Raw genomic sequence first — 24,364 nt, 5'->3', positions numbered from 1 at the left:
TGTAAATAATGTGCCTTTGCATGCAGATTGCGCACGTTACTTCCACAGAGTGTTAGGCCATGTAAGTTTTACAAGTTTGGGAAAGCTGGGAGAGGTTTGCCCAGAGCTAAAGATAAATCCTTGTCCAAACCATTTGGAATGCTCTGTGTGCAGTAAAATGAAGCTGAAAGCTTTTCCAGTGGCTAAACAAACAAAATGTACCACTAAGAGGCCTTTCCAGGTAGTGCATGCAGATTTGGCTGGTGCTTTAACAAAAACTGTTGGAGGCAACCAGTATTTTCTCGTGATTGTGGATAGGCACGCGAAATTCTCCTATGTGGTGGTCTTGAAGGGGAAAAGTGCAGTCACTGAAGCCTTCAAATATTGGGTGAACCAGGTGGAACGCCAGTTTCAGTACAAAGTGGGTTCCTTGGTCACAGATAGGGGAGGAGAGTTTTTGTTCATTGAGCTCAAAAACTGGCTAAAGAGGAAGGGAATACGCCATAACACCACCAATCCTGCAGTTCTTCAGGAAGATGGGTTGGCAGAGAGGCGTATTGGTGTCCTAAAGCAAATGAAAGACTGCATGTTGTTGGATGCTAATGCTCCTGAAAATCTTTTGGGGGAACTCAGCAGTAAAGCAAACACCATACCAGATGCTGCATGGTAGACCTCCAAATCTGAAATACCTCAGGGTGTTTGGGCAGTTTGCGAATGTGTATGTGCCAGCAAATTGCAGGAGAAAGGGTGAACACAAATGGAGAAGGTTGATGTTTGTGGGTTATTCTGGCAACAGCTATAAATTTTACCTGGGTCATGGGAAGATTTTGCTGTCCAGAAGTGCCAACTTTGAGAAGCATTCTGGCTGGGAAAGGTTGCATTCCAACCAGGAAGTGTTTCTGAGACTGGGGCAAAGTGCTGGGAATGGAGGGGTGAGAGAGCAAGAGTCTTCACCGGAGGAGGAACCTAGTACCTCACAACAGCACACACAAACGCAGTCAACACTTCACCCATCACAACAAGTAAGTTTGAGGTAGTGTCAAAGAGGGACACAGAGGTACAGACCAGCTCAGAAAGTGAGGATGACAGAGGTAGAACAAAGCTGCTGATACCTAGAAGAACTCAGAGAGCAAGGAGGCCTCCAGAGCACTTTGTGGTACAGAGTGTGAGTGCTTGTAATGCAGTGGCAGATGAGCCTGAGAGTTTTCAGGATTTGCAGTTATCCTGAAGAAGAGAAAAAGAAATGATTTTCTACAATGGACAGGGGATTCTTGTCGTTGGTAGAAAAGCAGGTTTTTGATGTTGTGGACAGACCTAAAAACCACAAAGTTGTGGGTTGTAAGTGGGTCTACAGGAAGAAGGAAATGCCACATAGTAGCCAGAAGTACAAAGCCAAGCTGGTGGCAAAAGGTTTTTTGCAGCAGAAGTTTGAAAACTTTGATAAGACCTTTTCACCCACAGCTAAGCCAAAAAGCTTGAGGCTTGTACTTGCTCTAGCAGTGAGACAAGGGAAGGTTGTTAGGCATTTTGATTTTGAAACTGCCTACCTGAATACAAAACTTGAGGAAGAGGTTTACATGGAGCGACCTCCAGGTTTTGGCTGTGATACTGAAAGGAGAGTGTGTAAGTTGAACAAAGCACTATATGGCTTAAGGCAAAGTGCTCGTTGTTGGAATCGTTGTATTCATGAAGAGCTTGTGAAGCTTGGATACAGGCGAAGTATAGCTGATGCTTGTGTTTACACTAAAGGAAAGGCAATTCTGGTAATTTATGTTGACAATCTATGTGTGGCAGCTAGATCGGAACATGAAGTGCAAGAGGTGCAGAAAGAATTGTCTCAGAGGTTCGTGTTGAAAGACTTGGGGAATCTGAAAGCTTACCTAGGGATAGAGGTAGAGTGGACAGATGATGGCAGATGTCTGTTGAGTCAGAAAGAAGATTGCGAGGCTAATAGAGAAGTGTGGTTTAAAGTCTGTAGAAAGCCCAATGACTCCTGGCTATGCCAGTGCAGAGTCTACTGAAGTGTTTGAAAATCCAGAGTTGTACAGAAGCATTGTTGGAAGTTTGTTCATTGCTAACAATACCCAAACAGATATTTCTTTTGCAGTGGTTGTATTAAGTAGAAGGGTCAATAGTCCAAAGATGGATGATTGGATGGCTGTGAAACACGTTTTGAGATATTTGAAGGGCAGCAAGAACAAGAAACTGGTGATTCAAGGAAGTGCAGAGAACTTGGAATGTTTTGCAGACAATTCTTTTGCGAGTGAGCAGATGGAAAGAAAATCAGTGACAGGATTAGTGGTTAAGTATGCGAGAAGCCCAGTGATCTGGAGAAGTAGAAAGCAAAATTGTGTGGCACTCAGTTCAACGGAGGCGGAATTTTCTGTATTGTCTGAGATGGCTAGAGAAGTGCAATGGATCAGACAGTTGTTAAATGATCTAGGTGAGATGTGACTGAGCCTACTTTGGTTTTTGAGGATTCGCAGTCATGCATTGCAATGGCAGAAGCTGAGAACTTAAAATGCCGCACAAAGTACATTGGGGTAAGGTACCAGAATGTTAGGGAGTTAGTTCAAGGTGGTATCCTGAGGCTGGAGTACATTGACACCAGGGATAACCTAGCTGATGTCTTCACAAAGGCACTTTCAGCAGAAAGACATGAACAACTTTTTTGTTTAGTTGGTATGGTTCCTTAATTCCTCAAAGTCACAATCCTAACACATAGTGTTGTTGCTCATCTGTACATTTTGGAGGAGATTGTTAAGGTATTAAAGGTGAAAATGTTCAGATGTGGCAATGGTTGCAGAAGCCTAGATTGGCTACAGCTAGAGTCCTGAGCAGCAGCCGGATGCTCAAGGTCAAATGTGCTGGACTAAATGTAAATACAGTGGTACCCCGGGATACGAATGCGCCGCCTTACAAAATTTCCGGGTTACGAAAGAAATTCACTTAATTAATTGTTTCCGGGTTACGAAGGTTATTCCGGGTTGCGAAAGAAATTTTGGTGCTTTTCGGCGCGATTTCACACGGAATCGCAGCTTTCGCTATTAAAGCCTATGGGCTTTTTCGGCTAGCGAAAGTTTCCGGGTTACGAAAGCGGCGGCGGAACGAATTACTTTCGTAACCCGGGGTACCACTGTATGTCATGTCTTCAGTCAGAAGAGGGATTGGTGTCTATGGTGCATAGCAACTTGTGTAGGAAGAGGTTGGGCTAAGTCATGGCCTCATGGCAATTATGTATATAAGCCCAAACACTGTTTTTTACTGTGTGGAATAGTGTGGTGTGACAGTTGGTGAGAGATTTTGTATAGTTGTGTTATTTGGAACTAAGAATAAATAAAGCCCTCTTAGGAGAGAACTGCTGGAGAGTGTTTCTTTGATCTAGCAGCTGTTTCTCCAGGCACTCTTCCAAGCAAGCCAAGGCTTGTGTTTGAAGCTTCGCTCTGATCCTGTGGTGGAGAGATAACCGACGTCTGTCTTCATCCATTCGACATCGGACCAGAATCATCAGCAAGATTCATCAAGAAATATCAACAGAATGTACACATAATATTATTGCTGCACAAAACCAGGCATGTACATATATACTTGTACACACGTGTGTGTGTGTGTGTGTGTTTATATAAAATGTACATTCTTCCTTCTGATTATACATTCCTCCTTCTGACTACGTGTGACTTTGACAACAGCCAGAATGCTACTGATTGTTTATGCATACCTGACTTTCCCTGTGGAAATGTTTGGATATTTTTGTCCAGTGGGGACAAAATTCAGTTCATATTTGCAGAAGTGGAGTCTGCACATGCTGTGTGGGAGTATTCAGTTATGCAATGTTGCCATCCAGCACCAGGGTTGCATAGCACAATTAGTTCATAACTCCTCATGCAGGTATATGCTATACAGTCCTGATGTAGGATCTTAACTTGCAGTTCTGTGTAATCCTGACTTATACAGAGTCACACAACTGGTAGCATATGATAAATATAATCTTTATCCAAGCAACCAAGCTGGGATTTTGTTTTTCTGCATTAGAAGAGGTTAGATTCTTCCTCCTCTTCTCTCCCTCTTCATCTCTCTTTTTCCCACTGTCTTCTTTTTTTTCCCCAGACTTTGGGGTGTCTGCTATCAAATAGCTAATGTGTACAGACATTCAGGCTAGTAAAATTGTCTACGCATTAATATCTTTTGCAGATTTTTTTGAGGCAAAGCTTTGATAATCTGTCCCTTGCCTAACCAGGCTCTTGTCTGTGATTGTGTAACAGTCTTGTTGGATAATCCATTAGCAATATTATCTGCAGCCTAATAATTGACCAGTTGGTACAATTTAAGACTGACACCCAATGATTTTTTAAGTAGAGATGAATGATGAGAAAGGAAGAGGAACTTCTCCAGAAATCAGAAATGCCAGAAAGTTTTCTCCAGAAACCCATCATTCTGATTAAGTTTTGACTTGATAAAAATCAGTGCTAAAGCTGCATGTTTTAAAATATGACTCAAAGTTATTGTTTTTTTTCCTTTTAAAAATGGCTTCTCCTATTTTGAGATAAAGAAGTAGGCAGCATGAGCTTTCATAGACTTCAGTCTACTTCCTCAGAAGTGCTACAAGATCTCTGCATACTGATTCTACAAACTAACCCAGCTGTATCTTTGAATTCTACCATTATTTCCAGATACTATTTCTATATGTGCAAGGTAGAGGGGGAAATCCTTTTCCTTAAATAGTACCAGCTGCCTGGATTTTTCTACCCAATATCTTTTAAGTATTGTTTCCGAATGAATTAGGGATGTCTCTTTTGTACATTTAAAATGGATCTCACTTGATCTGTTAGGATAATGGCTTTGTATAGTTTCTATTTCTTTATTGAAATTGAGAATGGATGGGTAGCAAAGTAGAACCATAAAATGAAAAATAAAAATGTGAAAACCTAGGAAGGACACAGATGTGATGAAAGTGTTCTCTCCCTAGTCATCTTCCTTGTGTGGGTTCAGACCAAGTGTAGAGGCCAACATACTGGTGCAACCAACTGGAGTTAGTCTAGCCTAGATCCGCATCTGCTTTGAGAAATGTCTGCCCGGTTCACTGGCACTGCCAATGCCGCTATTTGCCCAAGCCATCTGGTTGCAGAGAGGAAGCATTTGAGGAAAATGGCAGGCGACATAAGGGCAATCTGGCCACTGGGCAGGAAGTGTTCAGGAAGCTATTTGTGCCACTGAGCTATTTGGCCCACTCTTTTTTTCCTTTTGGTTTTTCTCATGTATTGCTCCAGCTTGCAGTTGGAAGCGGTTCGAACAATGGTTCTCAAACTCCAGGTCAGGAGTGAGAGTTGCCCAGGGGGCATCAGACTTGGGGACCCTGATACCCCCTTTCTTCTACTCTTCCTCCTAAAATTACTGTACAATGATTCCTAAAACTACAGTTCCCAGAATTCCATAACATTGAGCCATGGTGGTTGAAGTGGATTATTTCTGTATTGTGGATGCATCCCTTATTTCTATTCTATTCTTTATTGATAAGGGAGGTGGAAACATAGTGGTGCAAATGTTAATATTTTCCCACTTGTGATCCTCTATGAGCTTACGTTAGTAATCTAATCATGGAATTCTTCCTTCCTCTCTCCCTTCCAGGCCAAAAGGAAGCTGGATTTAGAAGGAACAGGTCAGCACTGTATCCCAGAATTTCGGACCCCAAAAGGCAAAGGAAGGACGCTCCCTCACATCCCCAGTCCCAAAAGTAAGGGGAGCAAGAAGTTGTGGCTGGGGAAATGCTTCATTTTTATTTCTGAATGTGTCTTTCCCAGAAATCAGGGTTCTAGGCATTATAATTGATTAGGCTGAAAGCATTTTTAACTGTCCTTGATGAAAGAAGCCAGAAGGAGCATAAAGTTCTGGTGTTTATACAAAACTCACAAAGGAAACACAAAACTGAAACACCTGAATTGTCTTTTTTGTATGTTATGGGTAGCCATGCCATATCAGAAAATTGAATGCTGATGTGTCTTAGAATCATAGAGTTGGAAGAGACCACAAGGGCCATCCAGTCCAACCCCCTGCCATACAGGAAATCACAATCAAAGCATCCCCGACAGATGGCCATCCAGCCTCCGTTTGAAGACCTCCAAGGAGGGAGACTCCACTACACTCCAAGGAAGTGTGTTCCACTGTCGAACAGCCCTTACTGTCAGGAAATTCCTCCTAATGTTGAGGTCGAATCTCTTTTCCTGCAGCTTGCATCCATTGCTCCGGGTCCTTGTCTCTGGAGCAGCAGAAAACAAGCTTGCTCCCTCCTCAATATGACATCCCTTCAAATATTTAAACATGGCTATCATGTCACCTCTTAACCTTCTTTTCTCCAGGCTAAACATACCCAGCTCCGTAAGGCGTTCCTCATAGGGCATGGTTTCCAGACCTTTCACCATTTTAGTCGCCCTCCTTTGGACACGCTCCAGTTTCTCAATGTCCTTTTTGAATTGTGGCGCCCAGAACTGGACACAATATTCCAGATGGGGCCTGACCAGAGCAGAATAGAGTGACACTATTACTTCCCTTGATCAAGACACTATACTTCTATTTATGCAGCCTAAAATCGCATTGGCCTTGTTAGCTGCCGCATAGCACTGTTGACTCATGTTCAACTTGTGGTCGACTTGGACTCCTAGATCCCTTTCACATGTTTTCTCCTTAAGCCAGGTGTCCCCCATTCTATATCTGTGCATTTCATTTTTTCGCCCTAAGTGCAGTACCTTACATTTCTCCCTGTTGAAGTTCATTCTGTTAGCTGTGGCCCAGCTTTCTAGTCTATTCAGGTCTTTTTGAATTTTGATCCTGTCCTCTGGAGTATTAGCTATTCCTCCTAATTTGGTGTAATCTGCAAATTTGATAAGTATTCCCCAAATTTTTTCCTCTAAGTCATTGATAAAGATGTTGAACAGTACTGGGGCCAGGACAGAGCCCTGTGGAACACCACTGGTTACTTCTCTCCAGGATTAAAACGTGCCATTGTTGAGCACTCTTTGGGTTCGTCCAGTCAACCAGTTACAAATCCACTCAACAGTTGCCTTGTCTAGCCCACATTTTACAAGCTTGTTTGCAAGAATGTCATGGGGAACTTTGTCAAAGGCCTTACTGAAATCAAGATATACTATATCCACTGCATTCCCTTCATCTACCAAGCTGGTAATTTTATCAAAGAAAGAGATTAGATTTGTCTGGCGTGACTTATTTCTCTGAAACCCATGTTGACTTTTTGTGATTATGGCATTGCCTTCTAGATGTTCACAGATTCTCTGTTTAATGATTTGCTCTAGAATCTTTCCTGGTATTGATGTCAGACTAACTGGACGATAATTGTTGGCATCCTCTTTCTTCCCCTTTTTGAAGATGGGGACAACGTTTGCCCTCCTCCAGTCTGCTGGGACTTCTCCTGTTCTCCAGGAGTTTTCAAAGATTATTGCCAATGGCTCCGATATTACATTTGCCAGTTCTTTTAATACCCTTGGATGTAGCTCATCTGGTCCTGGAGACTTAAATTCATTTAGGTTAAACAGGTATTCCTGTACTTTCTCTTTGCTTATTTTGTGCTGAAATTCCCCTATTCTGTCCTCTGCTCCATTATCCTCAGGTTGAGCACCCTTTGCCTTTTCTGAGAAGACTGAGGCAAAGAAAGTGTTGAGTAATTCTGCCTTTTCTCTGTCTTCTGTTAGCATTTTGCCATCTTCTCCACGCAGTGGCCCTACCGTTTCCTTCTTCCTTTTGCTGTGGACATATCAAAAAAGCCCTTTTTGTTGTTCTTAACCTCTCTAGCAAGCCTGAGTTCATTCTGCGCTTTAGCTTTTCTGACCTTATCTCTACACATGCTAGCTATTTCTTTGAATTCCTCTTTGGTGATTTCCCCATTTTTCCATTTCTTATACATGTTTCTTTTAAAATTTAGCTGAGCTGAAAGTTCCTTTGTCATCCATCCTGGGTTCTTGCGGCACCTCCCATTTTTCTTTCTCACTGGAACTGTTTTAATTTGTGCCTTCAGTATCTCCCTTTTGAGAAACTCCCATCCATCTTGAACTCCTTTCTCTTTTAGTATTCCTGACCATGGGATCGCCCCCAGTATTTCTCTAAGTTTACTGAAATCCGCTCTCCTGAAGTCTAGAATGTGTGTCTGACTATGCCTGGCTTCTCCTTTCCACTGTATAATAAACTCCAGGAGAACATGGTCACTTCCACCTAAGGATCCCACCACTTGCACTTCATTAACCAAGTCATCCTTGTTGGTTAGGATCAGATCTAAAATAGCTGATCCTCTTGTTGCCTCTTCCACCTTTTGGACCATGAAATTGTCTCCATGGCAAGTGAGGAATTTACTAGACCTTGAGGATCTGGCTGAGTTTGACTTCCAACAAATATCAGGGTAGTTGAAGTCACCCATCACTACTACACCTCTCCTTTCTGAGTGTGTGGTCATCTGTTCTAGAAAGGCATCATCCAATTCCTCCGTCTGACTTGGGGGTCTGTAGTAGACTCCCACCATAACATCCTTGTTGTTTCCCTGCCCTTTAATTTTTATCCAGATGCTCTCCACCTGGCTTCCAGGATTGATGTCCTGGATCTCTTCACTGGTGTAAATGTCCCTGACATATAGGGCTATTCCTCCTCCTTTCCTGTTTGGCCTGTTTCTCTTGAAAAGGTTATACCCCCCTATTTCCACATTCCAATCATGAGACTCATCCCACCAGGTTTCAGTGATGCCTATTATATCATATTTGCTTTGTTGTACTAGGAGTTGAAGTTCATCGTGCTTATTTCCCATGCTCTGTGCATTAGTGTAGAGGCATCTAAGACCATGTGTTCCCTTTACTTGCTGCCTGTGCAAGTTCTTTTGCCTCCCACTGTTGGGTCCTTGCACTGTTTGTCTTGTTCCCTCTCTGTCAGTCTGACTATCTTCTCCAGCCTTTTTGCCTTCCAGAATACTGTCTCCCTCCCCCACATAACTCAGTTTAAAGCCCTCCTGATCAAATTCTTGAGGCTTTTGGCAAAAATGTTTTTGCCAACTGGCGTGAGATGCAACCCATCCCTTGCCAGAAGTCCCTCCTCATGGAACCGCAGCCCATGGTCCAAGAATCCAAATCGTTCTTGGCAGCACCATCTACAGAGCCAGTTATTTACATCCGCTATTTTCTTCTCCCTTCCTGGACCATGCCCTTCGACTGGGAGAAGAGAGGAGATGACAACCTGTGCATCCACCTCCTACCCAAAGCCTCCTAATCCCTTATGATATTCTGAAGGCTATGCTTTGCAGTATCATTGGTTCCCACATGAACCAAAAGAAAGAGGTAATGGTCAGTAGGCTTAACCAGTCTTGTCAGCCTCTCTTTGCCCCAGGGAGACAGCACACCTCCTGAGACATCTTTTTTTTTTTTTTAATTTTTATTTTCATTTTCAAACAAACACAAAAACATTCATACAACATTATACACATTATACATTGAGGCGCGTAACCTTATATACAAACAACATATTTCACATTGACAAAACAAATAGTTCCTTGACATGACTAAAATAACATTTAACATAAAGGTGCTTCCTATTACTCAGTTAACTTCATCTTCCAGTATTGGATTCTTATGTTATGTCTTATTTCCATTTTCCCTTTAAGACATTGATCTCCAAACAAAGGGTGGGTATGAAACTTCCCTAGGTGTAATTCTAAGAAGAGTGTACCTTTACGTTTTCTCGTCTCTTTTTGGGGCGCCTCACTATAGTTTAGTTATAATTTTGTTTAAATAGACTGTTGCTATGCAAACTCCTCTCTATCTTATACAATATGTAAATTCTAAATGACTTTCCATATGTCTCCCCCTCCAGTCTAAACAGATAGCTCCTTTGTATTTACAATAAAGCTTCTAGTTTTAACAAAGTATATTTGTTTCCATAATTCATATATTAAATAAAAGCGGCAAAAGGAAAGAGAGGGGTAAAAATCTCTTCTATTACACTAGTTAACTTCCAAGGAAGAATATATTCTGCTTCCAGAGCAACTTAGATATGGGAATGCTTATTTAGTCCCATCTTCCAATGGTGCGTGATTTTTAATCAGACTAGCAAAATATTTTGCCATCTTCTCTTAATATAGCCCTTAAATGGTAACCATTGTTCTATTACTTGTTCTTCACTTTTCCCTTTGATCCAAGAGGTCATTCTATCCAACTCCGCCATTTCGAGAGTTTTCATTAACCATTTCTCTATTGAAGGGGCGGAGTTCTGTTTCCAGAAGCTAGCAAAGACAATTCTTGCACATGTAAATAGGTAGAATAATAATCTTCGGTATCTCACAGGTGCAGTGTCTTCAAACATCCCTAATAAACACACTTCCGGGGAGAAAGGAATTGAAATTTTAAACTCTTTCACAATTATTTCATATACACATATCCAATATTTTTTTGCAATCTCACAGGTCCACCACATGTGGTAGTAAGTTCCTGTGGTTTTTTGACATGTCCAACATATAGGACTAACTTTCTTATAGATCAGAGAGATTTTATGAGGGGAAAGATGCCATCTGTAAACAATTTTGAATACATTTTCTTTCAGGTCCTGATTAGCAGTATATTTCAGCCCCCTGTTCCAGATGTATTCCCAGTTTTTATACAAAATATTATGGCCCACATTTTGAGCCCATTTGATCATACTACGTTTAATAGGCTCTTCTTCAGTATTCCATGAAAGGATCAGCTCATAAAATTTCGCAATTGCCTTCCTATTCACTTTGCTAATTAGTTCTTCCCAGGCTGTTTTTTCTTTTGCTATTCCCACATCTGCCATATCGAGCTTCCATCTCTCTTTAAGTTGTCTAAATAGGTACCAATGGCAGTTACTCCCTGATTGGTTCAGTTCTTCTTGAGTGTTAAACATCAAGACTCCTTGCTGGTCTTTTATTAAATCTGAGTATCTAAGCCATTTTTTTTTTTTTTTTTTTTTTTTTTTTTTTTTTTTTTTTGGGAATGGCTTCTCTATTAAAGAAGGCTTCATGCGGGGAACAACATTGTAAAATCTGGTTACTGAGTCTGCTTTTCCATCTTTCCCAAACTTTTAGTAGAGCTTTTCTCAACACATGATGTTTACATGCTCCATGCACCTTGTCTTTAGAGTAAAATAAGTAAGCATGGAACCCAAATCTGAGATTCTCTCCCTCTAAATTTAGTAGGTGTACATCTTCTAGAGTTATCCACTCAGTAAGCCACCATAAAGCCGCAGCAAAATAATAAGATTTTAAGTCAGGCACCCCCAGACCTCCTCTAGACTTTTTATCGCACATTGTTTTTTTACTAATTCTGGCTTTCTTCCTGTTCCAGACAAATCCCATAATAACGCTCTGCCATTTATCAAGTGGTTTGAAAGAATGCAAGATGGGAATCGTCTGGAACAGGAAAAGAATTTTTGGCAAAACACACATCTGAATAACAGATATTCTTCCAAACCATGAAAGTTGAATATTTGCCCATTTCTCTAAATCTTTCTTAATATCTCCCCACATTTTAACATAATTATTCTTGTATAGGTCGATGTTTTTGCTTGTTAACACAATCCCCAAATATTTGACACTCTCTACCACCTTAAATCCTGATATATGTTCTAGATTTTCTATGTCTTTTCCCTTCAGGTTTTTAGTAATCATGTTGGTTTTATCTTTGTTAATCTTTAATCCAGAATTCTTTTCAAAATCAGCTAGGATATATAACAAAGGCTTTATGCTATTGCAAGGATTTTCCAAAATATAGACTACATCGTCTGCGAAGCATCTCATCTTGTACTCTTCTTTTTTGATCTTTATACCTTTGATCTGCGTTTCTCCTCTTACAAGCTGATTTAGAGTCTCAAGTACAAAGATAAACAAAAGTGGGGATAGCGGGCATCCTTGCCGCATTCCTTTATTTATTACAAACTCATCAGACTTGGTGTTGTTTATTAGCAGCCTAGCCCTCTGATTGTTGTAAATTTCTCGAATCCATTCCTGAATTCGGAAACCAGCCTTGACATATTCCAACATTTTAAAAATTGTTTTCCACTTTACGTTGTCAAAGGCCTTCTCGAAATCTATGAAGACAAGTGCCAACTCCTTCTCATTATGTTGTTCAAAATATTCGAGAGTGTCTATGATGATTCTTGTATTGTCCTTAATATGCCTTGTTGGTAAAAAGCCCGCTTGTTCTTTTCCTATCCAGTCTGATAGGACTTTTTTAAATCTATCAGCCAGTATTGTGGTGAAGATCTTGTAATCGGAATTAAGGAGGGATATAGGTCTATAATTTTTGATGTTCCTTGGATCCTTGTTTTCTTTTAAGATAAGTGTGATATTAGCATGTTGCCATGTTTCAGGGAGTTTGTGCCTACCCAGTGCGTTCATAGTCGACTTCAGGGGGAGGATTATTTGATCTTCAAAAGTTTGATAAAATTCTATTGGGAAGCCATCCGGTCCTGGGGATTTCCCCTTTTTGCCTTTTCTAATCGCTTCAGTGACTTCTGCCGTGGTTATAGGAGCGTTGAGTATCTCTTTTTGTTTAGCGTTAAAGCTTTGTAAGTTAGTTTTTTTTAAGGAATTTCTCTAGATCCTCATCTTGATCAGGATTTTCTTTATAAAGAGATGAATAAAAAATTTTTGATTCCTTTTAGATCCGTTATTATTTTTGAATCTTTAGTTTCGATTTCCGATATTATATTTCTTTCTCTTTGTTTTTTCAATCTGTAAGCTAGCCATCGACCTGGTTTATTAGCGTGTTCAAAATGTGCCTGTTTCATATATCTTATTTTGTTCTGTATTTCTTCATTCTCTAGTATCTCAATTTGTTTTTTAATTGTATTGATTTCTTTTCTAATGACTTTACTCTTGAGATTACTTTGCTGTTCCTTCTCTTTTTGGTGCAATGTATTACATAAATTAGTTAGCTTTTCTTTCTTTTTCCTTTTATATATGGAGTTCTGTTGTATAAAGAAGCCTCTTATGAAAGCTTTAGAGGTGTCCCAAACCGTGGTTACTGGTATATCTTCTTTTAAGTTTTCTTCAAAGAAATATTTCAAAGCTTGTCTTCCTCTTTCCACTATTTCTTCCTTCTGTAGCAAGTTTAAGTTCAATTTCCAAGAGAAGTCCGCTTTCCCTATTCTTAATACTGCCAATATAGGACTATGATCGGATATAGTCCTTGGTTTAATGTCCATTTTGTGAACATCTTTACATATAGCTTTTGTAGCGAACATCATGTCTATTCTAGAGAAGGACCTATGGCGGTCAGAATAAAAAGAAAAGTCTCTAGAATTGTGGTATTTATATCTCCAGATATCCAGAAGTGCTTGTTCTTCAATGAGTTTATCAAAGGATTTCGGTAACTTGCCTTGAGTCTTTTTTATCTTTTTATCAGATTTCCTATCCAGCTCTCGATTCACAACTCCATTCCAGTCTCCCAATATCATGATTTTTCCATAGTTAGTTTTACAGAGTTCTTCATTTAACATATTGAAAAACTGTTCTTTATGATCCAGAGGTGCGTATATCCCAACCAACAAACAAGGTCCACTAGGAAATATTACCTCAACCCCTAAATACCTCCCATCATCATCTTTGAATATCATTTTTGCCTTGTATTTATTATTGACATACATCACTATACCGTTTTTTCTTTTAACATTAACTGAAATGAATTCATTACCTAATTTACTATTTTTCAAGAGTCGCACATCTTTTCCCTTAATATGTGTTTCTTGGAGACAAGCCACATCTGTTTTTTGTTTTAGTAAAAAATGGTTCACTCTTCCCCGTTTTTGTGGGGAGTTCAGGCCCCTTACGTTCCAAGTTAGTATTTTCAGACTATGCATTATCGATAGTTCTGTTCTTAATTGCTTTCTTACCTTAGGTTTGAATTCCTTCTGGATCTTTTTCATTGAGTTCTTCCTTATGTTCTTCTTCATTGCAAAGTTCTGAATCTGGTGTTTCTCCCGTTTTCGCCTTCTGTTTTTCCCTTTCCTCATTGTCTGTTCTTTTCTCCAATTCCTTCTTATATTTTCTCAAAAAGTCTTTCATTTTCAGTGTAGAATTGATCCTAAACGTCTCCAATTTATATCTGAATATCACCCCCTCTAGTCTATCCCATCTATAGGGAATGTCGTTATTTCTCAGTAGCTCCACCAATGGTTTATACTCATTCTGTTTTCTCAAGATTCTCAAAGGGACATCTTTCAAAATAACAAGTTCCTCCCCATCCATTTCAAGACTTTGTTCATAGTTTAATTGAATGATCTGGTCTCTCATTTTTTTTCTTGTAAAATATACAACAACGTCTCTCGGGAGCCTTTTTTGTTTTGCAATTTTAGAGTTAACGCGGAACATCTTACTGATTTCGATCTCAAAACTGTCTAACTCAATTCCTACATATTCTGCTAATGTCGGTGTCAGGTATTCATATAGGTCCTCGTTGTCTTTCTCCTTTAAACCTCTAATTTTGATACAGTTTTCCCGTTGTTTTAGATCTTGCAGTGCTCTTTCATCGAGATCTCTCTCATAATTCTTTTCGAAATCGCTGACTTTTTTGTTTATCTTTTCCGTCTTGTCTTCTAACTTATCCATATTTTTCCCCATCCGAGATATATCTTCCTCCACTTTTCCTATGGAGTCCTTGATGTCTTTTAATTCTGCTCTTATCTCCTGACGTATTTCTTGTTTTATTTCTTTTCTCATAGCATTCATGTCTCTCTTCATCGCCTTCATGTGTTCCTTTATTTCGTAGTAAAGTGTTTTTAGTTCCTCCAGTAAAGCTGGCTGTTCTGAGCTGCCAGATCCAAAAGAAGGTCTTCTCTGTTGGCTTGATTCTATCTTGGTTTTCCTAGTGTTCATTTTTGTCTTCTTAATCTTATAGTCGATTCTAAGGTGTCTATTATATTATTGTGTTGTCTTGATGTCACTTTACTGTGATCTGAGACATCTTGTCAGGCCCACAAACCACTGGTTCAGTGCCTCTCAGCAAAGAGTCCCCGATGACCACCACACGCCTCCTCCGAGGCTTAGCAGCGGCCGTTCCCTTTGGTGGAGCTCTCTGGGTCCCCTGCTCTGTCCCTGAGGTCTGTACCTGCTGTTGTTCCTCATCATCCTTGATAGTAGAGAGAGATTGAAATCGATTCTGTAGCTGTAAGCTTACAGAATGTTCCCTGGTTTCCCTACTTCTGTGTGTGACCTTCCTCCAACTATCTACTTCTGTTGTGTGTGAAGTGACCTCCTCTTCCCCAGCAACTTCCTCTTTGTGTTTCCTGTCCAGCACCATCTGGTCCGTTCTGGTCAGGAAAACCTCTTCCTCCCTATGATGCTGAAGTGTAGCGACCTGGACCTCCAGCTGCTGTACTTTCTCTTCTAAGAGGGCTACCAACTTGCACTTGGGGCATGTAAAGTTCCCCATATCCCTAGGCAAGAAGACAAACATCCCACAGGTGTTGCAGGTGACTGCAGCAGGGCCTTCAGTGTCCAGTCTTGCAGCAAAGCTTAACAGATGTTAGACTGGTATCTACAAATAGATAACTAGATGATTTGCAGTAGATTGGGAATCTCCAATGTTTAACAGTAGGAAGAGCAAAAGGACCCCTTTCCTCTAAACTGGAATCTCTAGCAGTGCTACTCAAAGTGGTGGTTCATGGACTGGTGCCATTTTCTGAGCTGTTGACTGTCAATTCCTGGGGAGTTTCCAGAAAAGAAAGAAGCAGTTGTAGCCAGCGGGCACAAATATGGCCCTTGTCGGGGGCAGGAGGATTGCCAGTCCCTCATCAGATAGCTTGAGATGCATTGATCTATAGCAGAAGTTGGCAGCTGCAAGACTAGGGGGACTACATTAGCCCTCCAGGCAACTTTGGAGGGCCCAAACTACTCCTGCCAAAAAAAGATTGGTTTTTGGTTTTTTGCCCCAAACATCTTTTGAGGGCCCATAGCAGGTGTTTTGGAACATTCTGAGGTTAAACTTCTTTTAACATTCTTTTAACATTTAACATTCTGAGGTTAAACATCTTCAAAAAGGGGGAAAACGAGGATCCAAACAATTATCGTCCAGTTAGCCTGACATCAATACCAGGAAAGATTCTGGAGCAGATCATTAATCAGAGAGTCTGTGAACATCTAGAAAGCAATGCCATAATCACAAAAAGTCAACATGGGTTTCAGAGAAAGAAGTCATGCCAGACAAACCTTATCTCTTTCTTTGATAAAATTACCAGCTTGTTAGATAAAGGGAATGCTGTGGATATAGTATATCTTGATTTCAGTAAGGCCTTTGACAAAGTTCCCCATGATATTCTTGCAAACAAGCTTGTAAAATGTGGGCTAGACAAGGCAACTGTTACATGGATTTGTAATTGGTTGACCGACCGAACGCAAAGGGTGCTCAACAATGGCTCCTTTTCATCTTGGAGAGAAGTGACCAGTGGGGTCCCACAAGGCTCTGTCCTCGGGCCAGTTCTATTCAACATCTTTATCAATGACTTGGAGGACAAATTTGGGAGCATACTTATCAAATTTGCAGATGACACCAAATTAGGAGGAGTAGCTAATACTCCAGAGGACAGGATCAAGATTCAAAATGACCTGAACAGACTAGAAAACTGGGCCAAAGCTAACAAAATGAAATTCAACACGGAGAAATGTAAGGTACTACACTTAGGGCGGAAAAATGAAATGCACAGATATAGGATGGGCGACAACTGGCTGAATGAAACTACGTGTGAAAGGGATCTAGGAGTCCAAGTAGACCACAAGTTGAACATGAGTCAACAGGGTGATGCGGCAGCTAACAAGGCCAATGCAATTTTAGATTGCATCAATAGAAGTATAGTGTCTTGATCAAGGGAAGTAATAGTGCCACTCTATTCTGCTTTAGTCAGGCCCCACCTGGAATACTGTGTCCAGTTCTGGGCACCACAATTGTAAAAGGACATTGAGAAACTGGAGCGTGTCCAAAGGAGGGCGACCAAAATGATGAAGGGTCTGGAAACCATGCCCTATGAGGAACGACTTAGGGAGCTGGGGATGTTTAGCCTGGAGAAGAGAAGTTTAAGAGGTGATATGATAGCCTTGTTTAAATACTTGATGTCATATTGAGGAGGGAACAAGCTTGTTTTTGCTGCTCCAGAGACTAGGACCCGGAACAATGGATGCAAGCTACAGGAAAAGAAATTCCACCTCAACATTAGGAAGAACTTCCTGACAGTAAGGGCTGTTCAACAGTGGAACAAACTCCTTCCTTGGAGTGTAGTGGAGTCTCCTTCCTTAGAGGTCTTCAAACAGAGGTTGGATGGCCATCTGTCGGGGATGCTTTGATTGTGATTTCCTGCATGGCAGGGGGTTGGACTGGATGGCCCTTGTGGTCTCTTCCAACTCTACGATTCTATGATTTTTTGCATGGGGAGATTATTTTTTATTTCAGGGAGTTGGCATCCAGGTTGTCTCCAAACTTGTGGAAATGCCCTAGAAATTATATTTGGGCATTTTGGAACAGCAACAAAAATTGACTTCGGGGGGCCACAAAAAACACAGGCTGCACTTTGTCCACCCCTGGTCTATAGTAATCACATGTAGATTTATCTTTTCACAGTCAGCTCTCCATTTTCATGACCCCACCGCGAAAGCGGAGACTTGCCGATATTCAAACCCCATAAGCTTGAATGGGGTATGCACCCCTCTGAAAATAGTGGAGGTCTCCCCTTTGTGAATATTCAAGACCGCAGACCTCAAGTCCGCGAGAACAGAGGGACGACTGTATATCCAGTGCCCCTCAGTGCATATTTTAGAGGAGGAATGAGTGTCGTGCAGTCTTTCAGATGTTGTTTGACTGTAAGTCCCACTATCCAAGTCTAGCCAAAATAATAATAATAATAATAATAATAATAATAATAATAATAATAATAATAGGATTTATTTATATGCCACCCAATCACTGGGAATCCGGGTGGCTAACAACAGAGGGGATAATAAAAAGATGGTTCCCTGCTCTCAGGCTTACAATCCAAGACACAAAAGGAGAAGGGAATGGTGGGAGGGAGGGGATCAGGTCCAGCAGTTCTTCTCTCCCTCTGAGGCCTGAACCAAGGCAGATGGACTGGAGGAAGGGCTCTTTTTCTTAATCGAGGCTGGCTCTTCCTCTTCAGGCCCAATGGCGTTGGGCCTGTCTTTTCGCTTACTCTACGGCCAGAAGATGACAGTTGGAAGGAGGGAGGGGAAGGCTCTTCCTCTTCAGGCCCAATGGTGTTGGGCCTGTCCTTTCACTCCCTCTAGGCCAGAAGATGACAGTTGGGAGGGGAGGTCTCTTCCTCTTCAGGCCCAGTGGTGTTAGGCCTGTCCTTTCACTCCCTCTAAGGCCAGAAGATGACAGTTGGAAGGAGAGAGGGAAGGGCTCTTCCTCTTCAGGCCCGATGGCATTGGTCCTGTCCTTTCACTCCCTCCGAGGCCAGATGACAGTTGGAAGGAGGGAGGGGAAGGCTGATGGATGCTGGAAAGTGCGGTCCAGTGGCATCTGGAGGATTCATCCCAGCTTAAGGATGAAGTAGATAAATGGATGCTCCCCCCAGAAAATCATTTTGTACCTGGTTCTATTCCTTTGTTGTTGTTGTATGCCTTTAAGTTGTTTCCAACTTATGTTGACCATAAGGCAACCCTATCGTAGAGTTTTCTTGGCAAGCTTTGTCCATAGCAGGTTCATTGCCTTCCCCTGAGAGCATGTGACTTGCCCAGGATCACCCAGTGGGTTTCATTGGTGAGCCAGGCATCAAAAGGCATCGAACCCTGCTCTCCAGAGTCGTAGCCCAACATTCAAATCAAATAACAGACAGGCTCTTCATTGGACCCACCCAAATCATACTAGTAAAACAACAGCAAATACAATCCATATTCCTGGTCTGTCCATGCCTGTGCTGAAGGCAGTGGTTGGCTATTTCACTGCTTTCTCCTTTGTTGACACATGAAATGCCTCACTGCCAGTTGCCAGAGATTGCAGGTAATTGCAATGCAGCCACTGAGAACTATTAGCTATAGGGCATGTTCATTTTCAGAATTAGGAAGAAAAAGAAATGACAGCAACAACAATGGAAGGCGGAGCAAAATGGGAAAGAAAATACCCCATGGTTTGAGTGCCTGAGATGTAAACAAGGATGCACTTTTTGTCTCCAGTGACTGCTGCAGAGAGAGGAGAGGAAAGTGACAACCATGTCTCCGGAAAGTAGGGAAGACTATGACAATACTACCTTCGATGACGAATTTACAACCATGCATAGGTTCCAAAAGGCTCATTCTACTGTTAATGTATATTAACCTCTCTCTCTTTTTATTTTTTCAAATTAGTACAGAAGCATCTTAAGCAGGGCTTCCAGTAATCAGAGCAGGCTTTCACAGAGGTCCATAGCCTCTCTTTCTTTCCCATTTTGCTCCTCCTTCCATTGCTATCTTGCTTCTGTTCAGCAGAACGGGGATTCATCCAGTTTCTAAAAGTCTATTTACCATATATACTCAACTATAAATCAACTTCATGTATAAATCAAGGGCAGGTTGAGGGGGGCGGGCAAAACTATAGATTTTGATATGATCCATGGATAAGTGAAGGGTAAAATTTAGGAGCATGTAACAAAGGATTGAAAGAATGAAGCAAAGGAAAACAATGCCAAAGATCTTACAAAATTCCAGAGGCCTAATGGTATTCACAGTAAGGGCTGGATGGATAAGAGAGCATGCTTCCAGGACAGATTACACTCTCACTTTTCACTTGGGGATGGTTCCTTTTCTTTAATAAGAGTTAAAGTACAGTAGTCAGCCCTCCATATCCACAGATTTTTTTATCCACTGATTCAAGCATCCACAGCTTGAAAATATTTTTAAAAATATATCACTTCCAAAAAGCAAACCTCCATTTTGTCATTTTATATAAAGGACACCAATTTACTATGCCATTGTATTTTATGGGACTTGAGCATCCATGGATTTTGGTATCCACAGGGAATCCCGGAACCAAACCCCAGGAGATACCAAGGGCCTACTTTATTTAACCCTGAACTGTGGATAAATTGACTCAGCTTTTTTGGGTCACTTTTTTGACTAAAATTTCTAGGCTTATGAGTATATACAGTATTTGATTGCCTGGTGAGAATCAAGCAAGGGGAAGTGAGTTTTAGCCTGGGAGGCTTGTCTTAATTGTAAACACTCACATACAAGCAAAATTATACCTTAAAAAGTATCCCACCCTCTTTTCATAGGAGAGAAATGACCCACACAAAAAGTGCAAGTGCCTTTCTGTCCCACTTTCATGGAGTCATTTGGGAAAGCCAGGATTTAAACCAAGTCAGCCACTAGAGGGAGATGCCCGTTCAATCTCATAGAACAAATAAGCTGTTGGGACACCTAAAAAGGTACCTGCTCCTGTTAGATCTTGGAAGCTAAGCAGGATCATCCCTGATTAGTGGATGGGAGACTGACAGTGAATACCAGGTACTGTAAGCTATATTTCAGAGGACGGAACAGGTGAAACCACTTCTAAATATACCTTGCCTAAGATAACCCTAGATAGTTCATGGGACCATCAAACAAGTGACTTGAAGGCACACACACACAAGCTGTTGGAAGAACTTTATTGTTTAGGGGGAGGCTAAGGAATCTGTGGTCCTCCAGATATTGTTGGATTCTAATTTCCATCACCCCCAGTGCTGAGTAGCAGTGGGAGTAACAGTTCATTAACATCTAGCAGGCTGTAGGCACTCCAGCCTTGGTTGAAGAGGAACAACAAAGACTCTGATGCATGTTATAAATGTACAGGGACTTAACTGTCCCTACTGCATGCACACACAGACCTTACAAAATGGCAGCCTAGTAGTAGGTGTTGGGGGGCATAACAGAACTGAAAATCTCCTGCATTTTTAACAGTTAAAGTGGAATCTCAGAAGGTATACCTTGCACGACGGCTATGAAAAGAACAAAATTCCTTTCTTTTTGTGCACCTGGCCACCAGAGATGGGCCATATGTTTAGACCAAGGACAGGCAATTATGTCTTCCAGATATTTTGGGTCACAATTCAATCCATGCCAGCATGATCTGTGGACAGGAATTACAGATTTAGGGTCCTCTATTTTCTTCTCAAAGTGATCTCCAGGGAAGCTAGTAGTTGAGTATGGCTCTAAAGCAGGAGTATGCAACCTGGTGCCCTCCAGAACTTTTGAAGGATAGCTCCCATTGCTACAATTATTGGCCTTTCTTTCTTTCTTTCTTTCTTTCTTTTTTCTTTTTTAAAAAAATCTTTTATTTAAAAAATGTAAATAAAAGGATTAAGATTAAAACCAAGTAACAAGATCAACCTTGTAAACAGATGATGTTTATGTGTAATTTTTAGCAGAAGGAGGGAGGAGTAAGGGAATTAGGGAAATTTTATTATTGTCGGTATATCTGTTTTATTGAACTGCTGTTACCTGCCTAGATCCCGGAAGGGAGAGGGGGGATATAAATAAATATTTTTTTATTATTATTATTATTTATTACAAGGTTCAAACAAACTTATCTTTCCTCTAACACATCCCACCCAGAAATGTACATGGTTTCCTAGTAACAGATTTAAATATGAAGTGGAGTTTACAAAATTAAAAAAGGGAGACCATTGTTCTTTAAATGATTTACCACATTCATTGGAGGATGGCCTTACTTTCTGATGGGGCTTATAGTTCAACAGGTTACCCTCTCTTCGTTTTACAGCATTAAGGATAGAATTTTTGGACTTTACCATAGGCTAACTTGGTGTGCATTCTGAAGTATATGCTGCTTTGCTTTCTAGCCCCCAAGTCCCCTGGGGAGAAGACCCGGTATGACACGTCACTTGGCCTGTTAACCAAAAAGTTCATTCACCTGCTCAGTGAGTCAGAGGATGGAGTGCTGGACTTGAACCGGACTGCTGAGGTGCTGGATGTCCAGAAGCGCCGGATCTACGATATCACCAATGTATTGGAGGGGATCCAGCTCATTCGCAAGAAGTCCAAGAACAACATTCAGTGGATGTGAGTATATCAGAGAACCAGAACCACAATGCTTTATTTTTGGTGGGAGAAAATGATAGTATAGTGTAGAGGGGAAATGATTTGATTACATGGTCCCTTGATGAGATTGTCAAGATCCCACTGGACTTTGATTTTTTTACTGTGAAATAAAGATGACCATAAATCGGTGTTTCTGCCGTTTAATTATCCTGTGTTATATTTCTCTGTCTGAAGCAATTCCTATAGGACCAAAATGATACACCTATAGAAACATGTGCAGCCATTTTATTGCTTATATAGATTTCTCCATCTGGTGCCCTTTGGATTGATAATATTTGCAGTCCACAATACCTGAATGGCCCAGGTTGTGGAAGCTCTATATTGGCTAACAGACTTTGAAAAAGTTGCTTTTCCAGGTTCTCGTCTACTCTGACTAACCTGGGAAGGTATTCCCCAGTATTACCTGACCTGATCATTGGTGCTAGACACCAAACCTGAAATCATCCACCTATAAAGTAGATTAACATACTCCTCATCTGAAAGATACAAACACTCTGAATCAGGTACCAAGGGTCACAGTGGAGGATTGTCAGAGATATAGAAAACAAATCTATGGCGGGTTACAGATGGGCAAAAAGGGGTGTGCTCATGACATCATGAAGGTGTAGCCTTTAGACGGCCCTTACCTGAATGCCGTCATGAACACGCCGCCTGCACGCCCCAAGCGGGAAGAAGCGGCATTAAAAAGGTGCCGCTTTTTTCCGCTTCTTTTTGATAAGCGGCATACGTGCGCATCTCCGTATATAAGCTGCTGCACCGGTACGCCAGAATTGTCACGCCGCTAATTTAAGCTGCCCATTTAAAAGCTCCGTGTCTGCTGCGTCGCATAATGAGTCGGGGTCCCGGGACATGCGCGGGTTGCAGTCAGGCTTTAATTGCAGCGTCAGATGCCATGCAGCTGTGGAAGCTGCGGCACAGCTGCATTCTATTTTAATGCTCGTAACCCTAACCCTAGAGCTGCATGTGCGCATGCGCTGCTAGAATCGCGGGAAGTTGTAAGTTTTGCCAGCGGATGTTTTGGTTGTAGAAAGTGATAAGGGAAAGTTTGGAATTTAAAGTGAACCCTTACACACATTCCTGCGCCACTTTCACCTAACAATAAAAAAAGCTAAAACTTTAAATACTTACATATGTACAAGGGAGGTGATGGGGGATGGCAGGGGGGCAGCGGCGACAGCTGTGGCTGTGCATTGCAGATTCAGCAAGAGCGCGGGGACCAAAGGAGAGGAGGCATCCATGATGCTGGTGACACTGGCAACGCACAAGCGGACAAGGATGCCAACACCAGCTGATCACTAGCTGGCAGGAGGCCACCTTTGTTCTTGGGTAGGGCAGGGGAAAAAGTTTAAAGGGACCTGAGCGCTTTAAATGTGCACATACCTTTCTGCTGCCGGTGCTGACTGACACAGCTGCGCATCCGCCAGCCGGTAAAAGAAAAAAAGCTGCGTTCGCGGCCGCCCATGCGGAAGCTGCCTCTCTCTTTGCAGCGTCCTGCGAGGCGGTGGTATGGAAGCTGCGGGTAAAAAACGGCCCCAGGTGAGGCGTCTTCACTGCCCCCAGTGTGGAAGCCCCATCCACCTTAGCCACGCCCCCGGGGTGGGCAGTCTGGAGGCTCCGTATTCAGGGGAAGACACCTTCAAGATGTCTTCCCTTGCCCATCTGTAACCCGCCTATATGAATGGCTGAATAGACTGGGCCTGTTTGACCTGGAGTATAGAAGACTTGGAGGGGCATAATAGCAAGATGAGACTAGATCAAATAATTTTACCAGAAAGTTGATTTTGATTCAACATTAGGAGAGATTTGAATAATAAAGCAGTATGGCAGTGGAATCCATTCTAATTACTTTTATATGCTTGTAAAGGGTGAAGGTGAGGAGAGCCTTCCCTTGTGGAGGCCTTAAAGCAGAGGCTGCACAGTTTAGGTCTGGATTTCATGTACCAAATTAGAGGAACATGATTTCCAAGGCCCCTCTAACTCTTTATGTCTATCACTGACTTTTGGTAGCCATTTTTAATGAAAATTACAGCACTTTCTTAGCAGTTGCACATCCATTACATATTTTCCTGTATGTTCTGTACTATAGGATGTTATTTCAGCACATTGCTATTTGTCTTGTTTATTATTTTTCTTTACCAGGCAAAGGCACTTTAGTCATTTCAAAATCAATGCCCTTGTCATTTAAACAAAACATTTGCACTCTACATGTGCTCAGAGGTATCCTCCAAATGGATGCTTGGATTTTGAAACTTAAAGATATATCTGCTTGCATAATTGCAGATGGTTTTCTGTGTCAATCTGATCTGTTGT

General features: G+C 41.5%; 1 protein-coding gene across 1 annotated transcript in view; it reads left to right on the top strand.

The window, feature by feature from the left end:
* The window catches only part of E2F2 (E2F transcription factor 2), a 71,318-nt gene that overhangs the window by 30,968 nt on the left and 15,986 nt on the right, over positions 1-24,364 (top strand). Inside the window, exons 2-3 of the mRNA XM_089478750.1 lie at positions 5,605-5,710; positions 21,796-22,015. Of these exons, the coding sequence (XP_089334876.1) occupies positions 5,605-5,710; positions 21,796-22,015 (326 nt within the window). The remainder of the gene's footprint in view (positions 1-5,604; positions 5,711-21,795; positions 22,016-24,364) is intronic.

Source organism: Sceloporus occidentalis, unplaced genomic scaffold, assembly GCF_023333645.1.
Source record: "Sceloporus occidentalis isolate IW3139 unplaced genomic scaffold, rSceOcc1.0.p SCAF_13, whole genome shotgun sequence".
Classification (NCBI taxonomy): domain Eukaryota; kingdom Metazoa; phylum Chordata; class Lepidosauria; order Squamata; family Phrynosomatidae; genus Sceloporus; species Sceloporus occidentalis.
This window is presented reverse-complemented; position numbering and strand designations above follow the sequence as displayed.